At 34.7% G+C, this 14,946-nt stretch overlaps 1 protein-coding gene across 1 annotated transcript in view; it reads right to left on the bottom strand.

The window, feature by feature from the left end:
• Positions 1-34: 34 nt before the first annotated feature.
• Positions 35-14,946, bottom strand: part of LOC130622201 (uncharacterized) — a 32,486-nt gene continuing 17,574 nt past the window's right edge. The window contains exons 11-24 of the mRNA XM_057437637.1: positions 13,444-14,910; positions 12,113-12,259; positions 10,550-12,013; positions 8,799-10,466; positions 8,527-8,670; positions 6,890-8,356; positions 4,884-6,575; positions 3,571-4,791; positions 3,046-3,177; positions 2,649-2,891; positions 2,416-2,552; positions 1,788-2,103; positions 888-1,043; positions 35-639 (exon numbers count right to left, since the gene is read on the bottom strand). Of these exons, the coding sequence (XP_057293620.1) occupies positions 485-639; positions 888-1,043; positions 1,788-2,103; positions 2,416-2,552; positions 2,649-2,891; positions 3,046-3,177; positions 3,571-4,791; positions 4,884-6,575; positions 6,890-8,356; positions 8,527-8,670; positions 8,799-10,466; positions 10,550-12,013; positions 12,113-12,259; positions 13,444-14,910 (10,409 nt within the window). The 3' untranslated portion in view covers positions 35-484. The remainder of the gene's footprint in view (positions 640-887; positions 1,044-1,787; positions 2,104-2,415; positions 2,553-2,648; positions 2,892-3,045; positions 3,178-3,570; positions 4,792-4,883; positions 6,576-6,889; positions 8,357-8,526; positions 8,671-8,798; positions 10,467-10,549; positions 12,014-12,112; positions 12,260-13,443; positions 14,911-14,946) is intronic.

Genomic DNA, 14,946 nt, shown 5'->3' with positions numbered 1-14,946 from the left:
ATCGTCTTTGTCCTTCGAGTCAATAACAAGACGATTATTTTCATTAAAAATAATTTATTTGCATAAATTAGAAAATCACTTTACTTCTATGATATCTCTTATCAGCATACTTCAGGTGAAGATTTGGTTAGTGATAAGCTTATAAACTTATTTAACTGCCTCATAATTGTCGTCATAATTAAAAATGTTCGATGAAAGAAGGATCCCAAAAGAATAATAAGCGAAAAATATGTACAAGAAACATTAGGAACAAAAATTTTAACTATGCTTTAGTGATAAGTGCATATTCTACAAATTTTCGCGGGTTGCGTACGCTCATAATTTCTTCCCCGTTGTTAAATTTATCAAAATATTTCACAGGTGCATGACTTCGCAAATTCGCGAAACAAATACCCGCGAAAATTAGAAAAGTTTTTATTTTAAGTGCTTTGCAAAAAATTACTACATTAAAAATACAAAAAAAAGCAAAAAAAACTCCGATCTCCTATTCCATTTCATAAGATCCATTTTGAAATTGCGATTCAGAGCCAGGTTTGTATTTGACCCTCTCTGAACGTCTTGAGCAATATATGGCCAACACAAACACTAAAATGACGATCACCACGAAAACCGGTAACAGAATCGCCACCAAAAGTTCGTCTAAAATAAAAGTTATAGACATATATGCGGGTCTGGCGGTCTGCATTATATACACTCTATTCTGTATTTTAGATACCGGTGGAACTTTCGTTATAACACACAACAGCGAAATGCGTGAAATAGGATCTTTCAAAAAAATTTTCCAAACTTTTGTTTTTGAGAACAACAATCTGAACACAAGTGCTAGCAACTCAGTACTTTAGACTCGCCTTTTTTATTTTCGTTGAGTTAAAAAAACATGAACTTACTGTCATCGTCATCATCATCATCGACTGTCTTCTTCGTACAGTTTTTATTTTTCATAACGTAACCATCTTTGCATTGACATTCAAACGCAGTCGCAGTAGTGACGCAGGTGGCATGCGTGTCACAATTGTGCGTGCCTAATTTGCAGATGTCGGTTTCTAAAATCGAAAACAAAAACAACCTCGAATGTTTTGCTAGTTACATCTACTTTGTGACAGAACAAGTTGAAATGTGATTGCATTTTTGTAGCCTTTTGGATCGTTTACGTTCTCAGCCAACATAATAGATGTTTGTACTTTAAGAAAATTAATTTCGCGAGTGTTTGAATTAGTGGGAAGCTCGCTATTTGCGGAATTCGCGAAAAGTAATTATCGCGAAAAGTAATTATCGCGAAATTTGGATATTTTTCCATATTTGAAAAAAGATAACACTATTTTTTTATTATTTGCCATAGAGGTATAGATTTACCGAGAGATGCATATAGAAATTTAATAACAGTAAAAACGAATATTATGAGAGTGTAATGAGAAAGAAAATGTCGTCAGAATATTGCAAAATTCGCGAACTTTAAATTTTTAATATAATTTCTTTAAATTAGAAACAAATATGAATATCGACCCAGCAGAATCTGAATGTCTAAAACGCGTCAATAAATTTTAAAGTTGCAAAAAAATGAAACACCAAATACTGAAAAATATCAATCTCTTCTACGCTTATCGCATGCTAACAAGTCGTGCCATACAGATGGGGTTAAATTTACATTTAAGTCTTTCTACATGATTTGAGTTCTTCTGTAAAGGAGAGTCAACTGGGAAGCACAAACTTTTGCGTACAAAACGTTACGTGGTAGATCTTCAGATCATTAAGACATACATACGAAATCAAAATCATACAACACTTACTTTCACCCACTATTGAAGAATTTACATCAACATTAAGACTATCCAGACTTCCACCAGCTATTCCATCTTCAACTGTTTTCTTTATCTCTGCAGTGGTGTTGGTTGTTGTGGTGGTGTTTTCAATCACATTCAAGTCAACAACGATGCTACCTCGTGTGATTTCACTAACTTGAACGCTGATAACAGATACGCGACCAGACAAGTGGAAGATTTGAAGCATTTTCTGTTCAATTTTGGTGGCGATATCCACGAAAGCTTTTGTAGTCTTATTCGCATATGCGGCAATGTAGGTTTTCTTAAACTTGATTCCCTTTAACTAAATTAAAAAATTAACATTAAAAAAAATCTAAATAAGTAACAGGTAACGACAAAGCATTTTATTCCAAACATTCTGGACAAAAACATTAGCACTCTGCGACATCAGCGCCAGACACATTCTTTGTACAACACCTTGTAGTAGGCATTTCGCCATAGATAACGAGTATTACGTCGAAACACGTGACCCTGAAAAGGTGCTGTTTGTCGCAATATTTAACACGTTGCCGTAACGACTTGCGTGACAATCCTCGCAACATTCAACAAATTGTCGTCAACATTTTCTCCCACCAATTATAACAATCTTTCTCACCTTTGTGATAGATTTTCCCAGCTTGCATTGCCTGGATATTGGATCGAAGAAATATCCATCTTTGCATTGGCAACTGGGACCGAAGTAGCTGTTGACACATTTCGATTCCCCTGGACACGGTGTTGCTTTGCACATATCTATACAATATTAGAGAAAAAAAAAATTTAAAAAAAGTTCTAAAAATTATAAAATTTCTGGCAGAAACTCGCTGAAACAATTTTATCTTTTTTTACCTTCACAAATAGTTCCGTTGCCAGCTAAGCCTTCAGGACAATCACCACAAGTGAACGATCCCTCTGTGTTGGTGCAATTTACTCTTGCATCACAAGTGGATGACATATCGCATTCATTCATATCCACGCATCCATGCGTTTCATTTTTAATGTAACCAGTGCGGCACATACACATGTAATTTCCATCTGTGTTGACGCATATAGATGTGGCGTTACAAGGGTTAGAATCGCACTCGTTGATATCTTTATGAAAAAAAAAACAATTTTCGCTTAAATTTCACGTATCTGTTGCGTCCTTGAATTTTGATTTTGCGCGGTTAAAAAAATAAATAAAAAATATAAATATAAAAAATAAAAATATTCAAAATAAAACATAAAAATGACGGTTTCTCCTTACCATTACACATGGTATCTTTAGGTTTAAAACCTGAATTACACTTGCACTCATGAGCCATAGTTGTGTTTACACAAGCAGAATTCAAGTCAATTAGTTGACAGTACGTGGAATTCATGTCACAATTGTTTAAATCTATAAAAATGCAAATTTAATTAAATTGGTAAGACATTCAGTTGATTATGGGTGGGGGGGGGAGGATGATTCTGCCCCTATCTTCCCCTTCCCCTCTTCCATAACTTCTGATAGCTGTTCCTAAATAGAATCAAGCTTGGAACAGTTGTAGTATGGCAAAAGAGGAATAAAATTTTTTTTTTGCATGTGCCAACTCTTCTTGTGTGGCATCATCAGAAGCTAGAAATTTGCCAAAAACATCCACCTTTGCTTAAAGATTGATTACTTTAGTTCTAATCAATCGTTGAATTTTTTCAAATTTAAAGGGCTTAGTTTCAAATTAGAGATATTACTTAAGTAATATCTTGAAATTTGTGCACCATAGTGCACCAAGATAAAAATTTGTCCACTTACCATCATATGTTTGAATAAGCAAGTCTTTAATTTTCAAAGAATTAAGTAAGGTACCATTTTTTTTAAAAGAGCTTGAATAATCACCAAAATTTTTCATTTCGATATACTTTTTAAAACGATCATATGAACTAGATGTCATGTCCATTCTGCTTGAGTTCATTCCGCGAAATATCATATTTTTCAGCATTGTTTTGTTTACCTTTCCATAATGGGAGATAATAGCTAATAGACTGGCATTTTTATGATCAAACTCGCCCGAAATATTTCTCTTTCTTAAATGTGATAAACTGCTTGTAAAAACCATTGAAAATTCATTGTCCTTGACCATCATTTCAGCGTTGACCGTGGTCAAATTAAAATAATCCACATCAGGATATATCCACATAATGTCCTCCACCGTAGATCTTTTTAGTAGACTAAACTCCTCTCCAGTCAAATTACCATAAGCTTGCGTCATGGTTTCGTTTAGTCCGAACAGATGCATGGAAATGAACAGGATTGATTTCGACTTTACAAACTCTTTTGACATCTTGTACATCTTGAGGATGTGAGAAATGCTAACATTATGTCTGTAATTCAGGGCTGTCATTAGTCGTTTTTTGTTGACTACTTCCAGACTTACACCACCGGTAAAAAATTTGATGACATGATACCATGGTAACAAAACAATTGCTGGAGCAGTCATACCAATCGTATGCTCATTAAGATAGACAAAATTCTTTAAACCTTGGAGTGTTTGATTGTTAATCTGATCAATAAATGATGAGTTGTACTTCCCTTTGAAATCTTTATGGTACTGAAGTCGAGTCAATGTTGTGTTGGTTGTGTTGTAAAAAACATTCTGGAATGCTTTGTTACTTAATTTATTCACATCAAGCCCCTCCTTGTCGAATTCCTGAATGATGGTTTGTTGATGCAATTTCTTGTCAATTTTCTCGTACTCCTCAGAAATTCGGGTAAAGATTCTAGAAAGAGTTTCACTGGATAGTTCTTTGTCTGTCAAACCAAGCAGTTGACGATATTGCAGCAAATCTGTTTCGCCAATACCATCTAAATATTTCGGATTAATGCCAAGTCTACTAGCTTCTTTTTTTAAGGATTTATGATGCTTTTCTAGCAAGGTTTTTAGTGTACAAGAAGACATTGAGGACTTCACACACATCTGGTCGGTATCTTTCCATTGGTTCAAATTGAACATCAGATAGTCGTCAAACTGCAAATCTAAAAAGTAAGAAAATAAAAAAACAAAAAATTAAAACGAAACAGAAGATAAACCAAAAATTTTGACAATTGAAAGCGATGAAGGAAATTACCTCTTCCGATGATGTCCAGTACCAAAAGTAGTTTGGATTGTAAGGCACTTGTTGGTAATTTATTCAGATTGTAAGACATCAGGTGCGTTGCAAACTTTCCTGCTGGCAAGTAGTAGAAGTGGACAAATGTTTCCTTTACAAAATCTTGAAATTCTTCCATCTTGACACCATATTTGTTATTTAATAACAGAGCAGCTAGTGTGGTATTCTTGGCGCCAATTCCCGATGAGTTTAGCAGCATTTCAGGTGTTGTTAAAAGCAACTCTTGCAAATTAAAGGATCTAAAGTTAGTGATAAATCTAGTAAGAAGCCTTGGCGATGCAACTGACAGGCTACGAATTGGTGGCTTTGCATAATATGAAAATAAAATGATCTCTTGGATTGTCCTGTTCCTCAATAGATGTAAATGTTTTGAGACATTAAAAGCAACTTTATAAACATGTTCATCTATCCCAAAAAGCTCTTCAGCAAGTGAAACCAAATTTGTTGTATTGAAGTACGACATGTCTTTCGAGTAAATTGCAGCAAGCACTGTGAAATTAAGGGCGCTGATAGCTTTTATTGCCTTAGGAAGTTCGTAATTTTTAGCATGTTTTCCTTCCAAACGACCAGACACAACATCAAACGTGGTTATCAGAGGTACTGTGTACACTTGTTTGACATTGTCAATACTGTTTTCGAGTTCATGCAACATGCGTAAACTATAGGTGGATGCTTGTTTCATGATATTGTCAGGAATGTTGAATACGCTTTGTAAGATGACTTCATTAAAACCAAAAATAGATTGAGATGTTACAACGAGACTGTCATTAGTCAGTTTTTGGATATCAATCCCTTTCCGATGTGCTAGCAAAATCAGAGGTGTATGAGCAATTTTAACAATCCTTTCCACAGCTGTCTGGATAATCACTGACACGCTGAAAAAATCCAGCATTCCAAACTCGTGTTTATTATAAGTAATGAGGTTGAATTCATTTGGTGTGAATTTTCCAGCAATACTCAGATTAACGTATTTGGTGTACGTGCTATTAAAGCAACTGCTGATCTCCCTAAGAGTTGAATTGAATTCTCTTCGTTTGCATAGTATTTTCGAAGGTTGAAATCGTAGAAACGGTCCGTATTGAGGATCGCTTTTTGCAACAGTTACTGCAAATATATCATTGAAATTCATATCAAATAGACTGGTAAGATTCCTTTTTAACTCAGCGGCAATGTTACCAAGTTTTTGTTGATATACGCTCTCCACATACTCTTGTTTACCTAACCAACTGCCCAGTATATCGTTTATTACTTCATCTGTACTAAACACTGATCCATTTTTCAACAAATCCACAAATGTTTTTTCCTTGAATGCTGCAGGATTTAATGGAATTGTAATTGCACGTAAGGGCTTTAAGAAAACTGAAACATTTGCCATGTTTGATAACGTTGTTATTTGCTTTAAGTTCAAATAATCCAACTTCTTTAGAATATCCGAATCTTCAGCGAATTCCTTCTTAATATCAACCAAAGACTTGTTACCACTGTTAGAAAAACTGTTGCCAACCAAGCCTAACACCGACTTTAATTCTTGTAAAGTGTACCCAACACAGCGTTTCGCAACTTCATCAAGTGACCAAGAGTTACTTGAAGCATTCTGTTTGCAGAAATGTGGGATGGCGAGAAGTTGCATATTTGTAAACACATCCATTCCTGACAGTAAACAAAAAATTTATTCTCACCACATACTTATAGAAGTGAGCATTGTTTCATTTGAAAAATGGTAAACACTCACAATTACATTACGATCATGCACTGATCAATGATTCAATGAGAACAGGTTATGCTTCTTTATCAGAACTAGTAATAACTGTAACTTACCAATATTGTTTTAACATCAAAAATGCAGGACGACAAAAAAAAGAATTGTAGATATTTTTATGTTTATATATTATGTTATGTTTATATTTTTATTAGCGCTTTGTCCAAATAAACAAAAGGAAGTTAACAAAATAAACTATACTTACTGGGCGAAGTTTTGATGGTATCATTAATTTTACTGATAGTCCATGATTTATTGATGGAACCTTTGCTAATCAATTCATTTGGTGTATATAAGTTGAACAAATCATAAGTAGATCTCGCAAAAATATTTTTTGCAAGTTCTGATTTAAGTCCAAGATATTTGTCAAGCAATTTCAAAACAGTCATCGAATTGACATCGGAGTCTGACATTGCATAAATAGGCGGCATCCGTTGGAACTCTACATATTTAAACACTACAAACAATCCTTTAACAAAACCTTTCGTAACATCATCATGAGATTTGAATGCACGCGATGATATCTCATACAGCGAAAGGTGTTGAAGAGCATTCATGGAAAATGATTTGTACGGCGCCTCAGACTTTAGAAGGTGACCTAATGACTGCGTCTTCATACGCTGGACATCTTTTTCACTAATCATGAACCAGGACACAATAAACTTCTCACTCATACTTGTCGAGCGCGTAGAAAGATCCATCAAGTTCAATTCCATTATGTTTTTGAGCCCTATGATACCAACAGTATGAGCTGCAAGAACTGCTGGAGTATAGCCTGTTGTTACAGCTTTATCGCCGAATTTCTGAATTTTTGTAAATAAACTAGAGAAAGGCATATCGAAAAGAATGGATTCTTTAAATGTGCTATTTAGCTCCATTAGACGAACATTTGCAGCAACAGTGTAGAAGTTTATTGATATACCACCACTCAAGTACAAGTAGAAGACTAACGTATGTTCCACAAGTGCATACTTTGCAGTCATTTGCGTCAATGTCAAGCAAAGCAAGTCCTGCTTAGTAAGTCTTAACTTCTCGCCGACTAAGGTAAGATTTATACCATTGTAAAATTGTATTGTTTGGTTCTTTATTACGGAAGCGAAATATAATCTGTTCATTGCATCGTTTTTAAAATAAGCAAGGACAGCTCCTTTCATTGACTTTTCGATATTAAAAGCTTTCAAAAACTTTCTATAATCTTCCAACGATGTATTTCCATGTGATTTTGCCACTGCACTAAGAAGATATGGGTCGTATGCACGTTCATATAGATTTGGTAAAATAGTGCAAAATTTATGCAGCTTGAAATATGCGCTACTGTTTGCAGGTGGTAAATATTTGTTGACAGATGTGAATCCCAAGACATGAAACACAGTCATCCTTGCGTAAATTCTTTCTGTTGGATATGCATCATTCTTTAGAACTTCGTCGAACATATGCTTCAACGACTGACTGAATCGAAGCAAAGTGAAGCATTGAGCCACGTCATTTAATAATGTTGTGCTAAGATAAGCAAGCAGTTCTCCTTCAATATGGTAATGATTTATCAATCTTTCGGTGGAAACTCCCACAATTGTTGCAACTTGAAATAAAGTCTTTGTATCAATATCCTTCTTGTATTGTTGTGGTATGACACTGTCTAACGGCATGACAAAAAACGAGTTTGGAAATCCTTCTGTAAGAGAAAGGCAAATAATAAGGAATTTCAAACTTTACAGAATATTTTCTTTTTTTCTTTGGAATTTGATATCTACGTGATCATACACTTGCTTCTTAGTGCTTTAGCAAAGCAAAAAAATGATTTTGACTTTCTCACATAAACTTGAATATTACGTTTTATTTTACCTAAGCAATTTCCTCCAACTTGCATGGTCTTGTTTTGCATGCAAATTTCTTTTTGCAGATGACATTTGTTGACATACGTTTTCTTGTCGGCTGCGCATTGAGGTTCCCATCTATTGTTACAAGCACTCAGAAGACAGTTTTTGGCTAAAAGTTAAAATTATTTATTAATAAATGAAATATCAAAAGTTCAAACGACACCTGGAAAAAATACTTCGTAACATAGGTTGCTATTGTTTTAAATTAAAAAAAATGGGAACCAAAAATTAACTTACGCAACATTATGTGTGCGATCGCCGTCATAAATCTCTCATTCATAACTTTCATGGGTAACCGAGTCAAGTTAAATGATAGTAACTTTTCCATGTATGCATCTGGCTTCGAATTTTTGTCTACATTTACTGCTTTCATTGTTAAGGAAATGAATTCTGTTAGGTCAGCTCCAGATTTGCTGCCTTTAAAAAGATCACGTATAGTGCCAAATCCTTCATCTGTATTATTTACTAAGGTTTTGACGGTTTGAAGTAACATTTTTCGTAGATCTGACGACGGTAGGTCTAAAATTAATTCTGTCAATTTAGAAAGCTGTATGTCTTCAAATCTTTTACCTTCAGGTACTTTGAAATGTGCCACATCTCCTATTTTAGTTTCATTCAACATCTTCAGTTGCTCCATGTTCAGTGCCATATCTTTAAAAAAGATGTCGGTAACTCCAAAAAGTTCCTCAGCTAACTTCACCAATGTTATGCTTCTAATATACGATGAATCTAAAGAGCTTTTGTAAATTTTCGAAATTGTAGACAATGTTTTAGTTGATATTAGTTTTATTGCTTTAGGAAGTTCGTAATTTTTAGCATGTTTGCCTTCCAAACGACCAGAAACAACATCCAACGTGGTTATCAAAGGTACTGTGTACACTTGTTTGACATTGTCAATACTGTTTTCGAGTTCATGCAACATGCGTAAACTATAGGTGGATGCTTGGTTCATGACACTGTCAGGAATGCTGAATACTTTTTGTAAGACTTTCTCTTTAAAACCAAATATAGATACTGACGTCAGCACTAAATTGTCATCAATTAATTTTTCTATTGAAATACCCTTTTCATGAGCTAACAATACTAAAGGTGTCCGGGCTTTCTTTTGAATTTCTGTAAGACTGGAAGAAAGCGAAGAGGATAAGCTGAAGAAATCCATTAAGTTGACGTTGTGAGAACTTCCAGATAAAGCGTTGACTTCAGCAGGAGTAAATTTTCCACTGATTTTCGTGTCTAGCAACTTGATATAGATGCTTTCAAAACAGGAGTTTATTTTCATCAGAGTTGAAGACAATTTGCTTTCATTACACAATAGTTTCGACGGTGCAAAGGGTAAAAATGCAGCCTGGTTTGAATCCATTTTTGATATGGTGGATGTCATGATATCATCAATGGTAAAATTAGTCAGAGTTTTTAAATCGACATTTAATGTCAACAGTATGTTTGATATGCTCATTGCAAATACCCCTTTAACATATTTTTCATTACCAAGCCAACCGTTTAAAGCTTCTTCAACAGTATCATTTGATATCAAGTGTTCTCCTACCACCATTCCAAGCGTTACTGTAGTAGTATTTATACCATCTACAAGAATGTCTGACAAACGATTTAAAAAGACCTTTGATTTCGGAATTTTCGAGAGGGTAGCCAATTTTCTCATGTTAAGGTACATCAGATGTTTCTTTATTTTGTCATCATTTGAGAAGACTTTCATTATACCTCCCAAAGACTTTTGAGCAGCACTGCGCAAAACATCACCAGACAAACCAAGTTCTTCCTTTGTCAAGGATAATCCAACACATTTCATGCTAAGATCATGAAAGGACATATCTTTACTGTCTTCGGCATCAACGTCACAGAAATGTGGGATGGAGAGCATTTGAATGTTAAGGAATGTTTTCGATCCTAAAAACAAAAGACGAAAAATTAACAAAGGAAGAAGGTCGTACAATGTAAAATAGCAAAGACAAACAGTAATGGCTACTCACTTAATTCTCCATATTTCTCTTGAAGCGTTTTGTTAATACGACTGAAGGTCCAGTTCGCTTGAATGGCACTCGACATTAGCATTTGTATCGGTGAAAATGTGTTTAAAATAGAAAACGCATTCATAGAAAATAACTTCTTCGCACTTTCTTTATCCAGTCCTTGATATTTCTCCAGAAGTTTTATGACGGGTAGTGCTTGAACATCTGCATCTGTCATTCCATACATACTCCTGACATGCCCAAACTCTACGTGCTTGTAGATCCAATGCAATCCTTTCATGTATTCCTTCTTGACAGCATCCTGACCAACAATATCTCTGGATGAAAGTTGATAAAGACTTAGGTGTTGAAGGTCAATTGGTGATGTACCATTGTAGTACAATTTAAATATTTTTGAGATTTTACTTCTCATTTGAGTTGCCGCCATTTCATTAATGTTAAACCAAGCCAGGAAGAACTTCTCTGGTAATTTAGATGCTGTGGTTGACATTTGCATGAGAGTGTAGGTTGATATGTTTTGAACTCCTATTACTCCGTTCATTGCAGCTACAGAAACGAGTGGATGACTACCTAGCATGCTTATATAATTTCCAGACTTAGCTATCTGCAGGAACGTGTGACCTAACGACATATTAACCAATGATGAGTTGCCAAAAGCGTGGAATAATTCCCCAAGAGACATTTTTTCAGCTACTTTGTAAATTTGGGTTGATACGCCTCCACTCAGGTAAAGGTAGTACACCAAAGCGGCTGACACATTCTCATACCTGGCGGTCATCTCAACTAAGGTTAGCTTCTTAACATCTTGCTCGTTTAAGCTTAGCTTTCTCGCAACCATGGTAACGTTGATGTTGGTGTAAAATTTTATTATGCTTTCCTTCACCATTTCTTTCGATTTTGTTAAGTTTATAGTATCTTTTTCGTAATACGCTAAAATGCCATTTTTCATTGACTTTTCAATATTGAAAGCTTTCAAGAACTTTTTATAATCTTCCAACGATGTATTTCCATGAGATTTTGCAATTGCACTAAGAAGATATGGGTCGTATGCACGTTCATAGAGATTTGGTAAAAGAGTGCAAAATTTATGCAGAGATGAATACACACTATGATTGCTAGGCGGTAAATAGTTATCCACTAAGGTAAATTCGAAATCCTGAAATTCCATGATTCGTTTTCGGATTCGGTCCATGGGAGATATTTCTGCCTTTAATATGGCATCAAACATGGATTTGATGGACTGAATACTTCGCGATAACGTAAAACACTTTGCGACATCATTTAGAGATGTTTCGTTCAAATAATAAAGCAAACTGGAGTTAATGCTGTACTGCTTGACTATATGTTGTGGCGAGACCCCAATCATATGAGCGATTTGAAGTATGGTTTTGGTATCAACGGTTGCCTTTTGTTCATTTGATAAAGCAGAATCCAAAGGTTTGAAGAAGTTTGCCCCAAATTTATCTAAAACAAAACAAAAATAACATCCAGTTGTGGCTTTAAGCAGTTCTACTAACAAAAAATCTTGTCCAATAAAAGAACATTAAGTAAAGGTATTAGTACCATAACATATATCGTTATGTCGAACGGTCACTTTTTCGTCCTTCTCGCAATTATGATTTGTTAGGTATTGCTTGTTCCAATACGTTCGACTGTTAGTACCACAAACTGGTTTCCATTCTTTTAAACACATTTTTGCTTGACACGTTTCTAAATATAAAGAGCATTGATTAGTTAAAAAATTGTAACTCAAAAACAAGAAATGATGACAGGTTCAATTTGTTTCAAAACTAGTTTCAACAACAAGTGCTGTGTTGCATTTTGTAATAAAATCGGCTCATTTTTCAATATTCCTGAATTTTGTTATAAGTGGTTCATTTTACAACAAAGCTACATTTTTGGTTCATGATTAGATGAAATTTTTTTGTTGATTCTTTTGATTAACTAATTTTTATGAATGGCCCAGTGAGATGAAACGTTGTGGTGATTCTTCTGTTGAAATTGATCAATTTGCAATCCTAATGCTGGAATTCGTAATTCTGATCAACGTCCTACATATTTTTTGGTATATGATTGTGATGATAAATTTAATGTGTCTGGTTATACACTTTGTTAATTCTGGCATGTTACTTGATCGTGCACTTCTGTGTGATAGTGAAACAATATTACAATATTAATTGTTTGCCACTTTGGACGCAAAATTGAGAAAATCGCGTATATATTTTTTGTTTTGAAAATATACATAAGTCAGTAATTCATTTACCAAAAAATAATACTAGCTCTATTAAACTGATATAGCCTATTTTTTAATGATTTTTACTTCTTTTTATTCATTAGGACAGTTGAATATCGAATTTTGCAACGATGCTATGTCAACAACAAGGACATATTTTGACTGGTCAGCTGTAAGCGCTTGTACGTCCTGCAGGAAGCTGCGCCAGGCACATAAAAGTCTCTTTTGTGAAGCCGAAGAAAGATCATGTGTTAGCATTCGATTTTAGCAGGACATTTAACAGAAACATCGGTTCCAACACCAGAATCATCAGAACATAATCATGAATTTCAACACCAAAGTCACCAAAACATTTGATTTCACAAGGACACGCATTAAATAGCTCTTTTAAACTCAGCTGTTTTGTTACAAATCGGTTCAGGTTTTTCATTACAAAACATATCGGAATTTTTATTACAAAATAAGCCGGTTTTTTTACAAACTACGGCATTAAATTACAAAGAGAGGCGTTTATTCAAAAAACAAGCAGCCGCCCTAAAAAAAATTTTTTAGAGGTTTTCCATTTCTAATTATTGCATCAAAGAATGATAATACAACACAACTTTAGAAAACTAAAGAAAGACAAAATTGATGAGATAAATAGAATATATTCTTTACTTACTGGGCGTAGTTTTGATGGTATCATTAATTTTACTGATAGTCCATGATTTATTGATGGAACCTTTGCTGATCAATTCATTTGGTGTATATAAGTTGAACAAATCATAAGTAGATCTCGCAAAAATATTTTTTGCAAGTTCTGATTTAAGTCCAAGATATTTGTCAAGCAATTTCAAAACAGTCATCGAATTGACATCGGAGTCTGACATTGCATAAATAGGCGGCATCCATTGGAACTCTACATATTTAAACACTACAAACAATCCTTTAACAAAACCTTTCGTAACATCATCATGAGATTTGAATGCACGCGATGATATCTCATACAGCGAAAGGTGTTGAAGAGCATTCATGGAAAATGATTTGTACGGCGCCTCAGACTTTAGAAGGTGACCTAATGACTGCGTCTTCATACGCTGGACATCTTTTTCACTAATCATGAACCAGGACACAATAAACTTCTCACTCATACTTGTCGAGCGCGTAGAAAGATCCATCAAGTTCAATTCCATTATGTTTTTGAGCCCTATGATACCAACAGGATGAGCTGCAAGAACTGCTGGAGTATAGCCTGTTGTTACAGCTTTATCGCCGAATTTCTGAATTTTTGTAAATAAACTAGACAAAGGCATATCGAAAAGAATGGATCCTTTAAATGTGCTATTTAGCTCCATTAGACGAACATTTGCAGCAACAGTGTAGAAGTTTATTGATATACCACCACTCAAGTACAAGTAGAAGACTAACGTATGTTCCACAAGTGCATACTTTGCAGTCATTTGCGTCAATGTCAAGCAAAGCAAGTCCTGCTTAGTAAGTCTTAACTTCTCGCCGACTAAGGTAAGATTTATAACATTGTAAAATTGTATTGTTTGGTTCTTTATTACGGAAGCGAAATATAATCTGTTCATTGCATCGTTTTTAAAATAAGCAAGGGCAGCTCCTTTCATTGACTTTTCGATATTAAAAGCTTTCAAAAACTTTCTATAATCTTCCAACGATGTATTTCCATGTGATTTTGCCACTGCACTAAGAAGATATGGGTCGTATGCACGTTCATATAGATTTGGTAAAAGAGTGCAAAATTTATGCAGCTTGAAATATGCGCTACTGTTTGCAGGTGGTAAATATTTGTTGACAGATGTGAATCCCAAGACATGAAACACAGTCATCCTTGCGTAAATTCTTTCTGTTGGATATGCATCATTCTTTAGAACTTCGTCGAACATATGCTTCAACGACTGACTGAATCGAAGCAAAGTGAAGCATTGAGCCACGTCATTTAATGATGTTGTGCTAAGATAAGCAAGCAGTTCTCCTTCAATATGGTAATGATTTATCAATCTTTCGGTGGAAACTCCCACAATTGTTGCAACTTGAAATAAAGTCTTTGTATCAATATCCTTCTTGTATTGTTGTGGTATGACACTGTCTAACGGCATGACAAAAAACGAGTTTGGAAATCCTTCTGTAAGAGAAAGGCAAATAATAAGGAATTTCAAAC

Source organism: Hydractinia symbiolongicarpus, chromosome 12 (genome assembly GCF_029227915.1).
Source record: "Hydractinia symbiolongicarpus strain clone_291-10 chromosome 12, HSymV2.1, whole genome shotgun sequence".
NCBI lineage: Eukaryota > Metazoa > Cnidaria > Hydrozoa > Anthoathecata > Hydractiniidae > Hydractinia > Hydractinia symbiolongicarpus.
The sequence above is the reverse complement of the archived record's forward strand: the minus strand, read 5'-3'. Positions and strand labels throughout refer to the sequence as shown.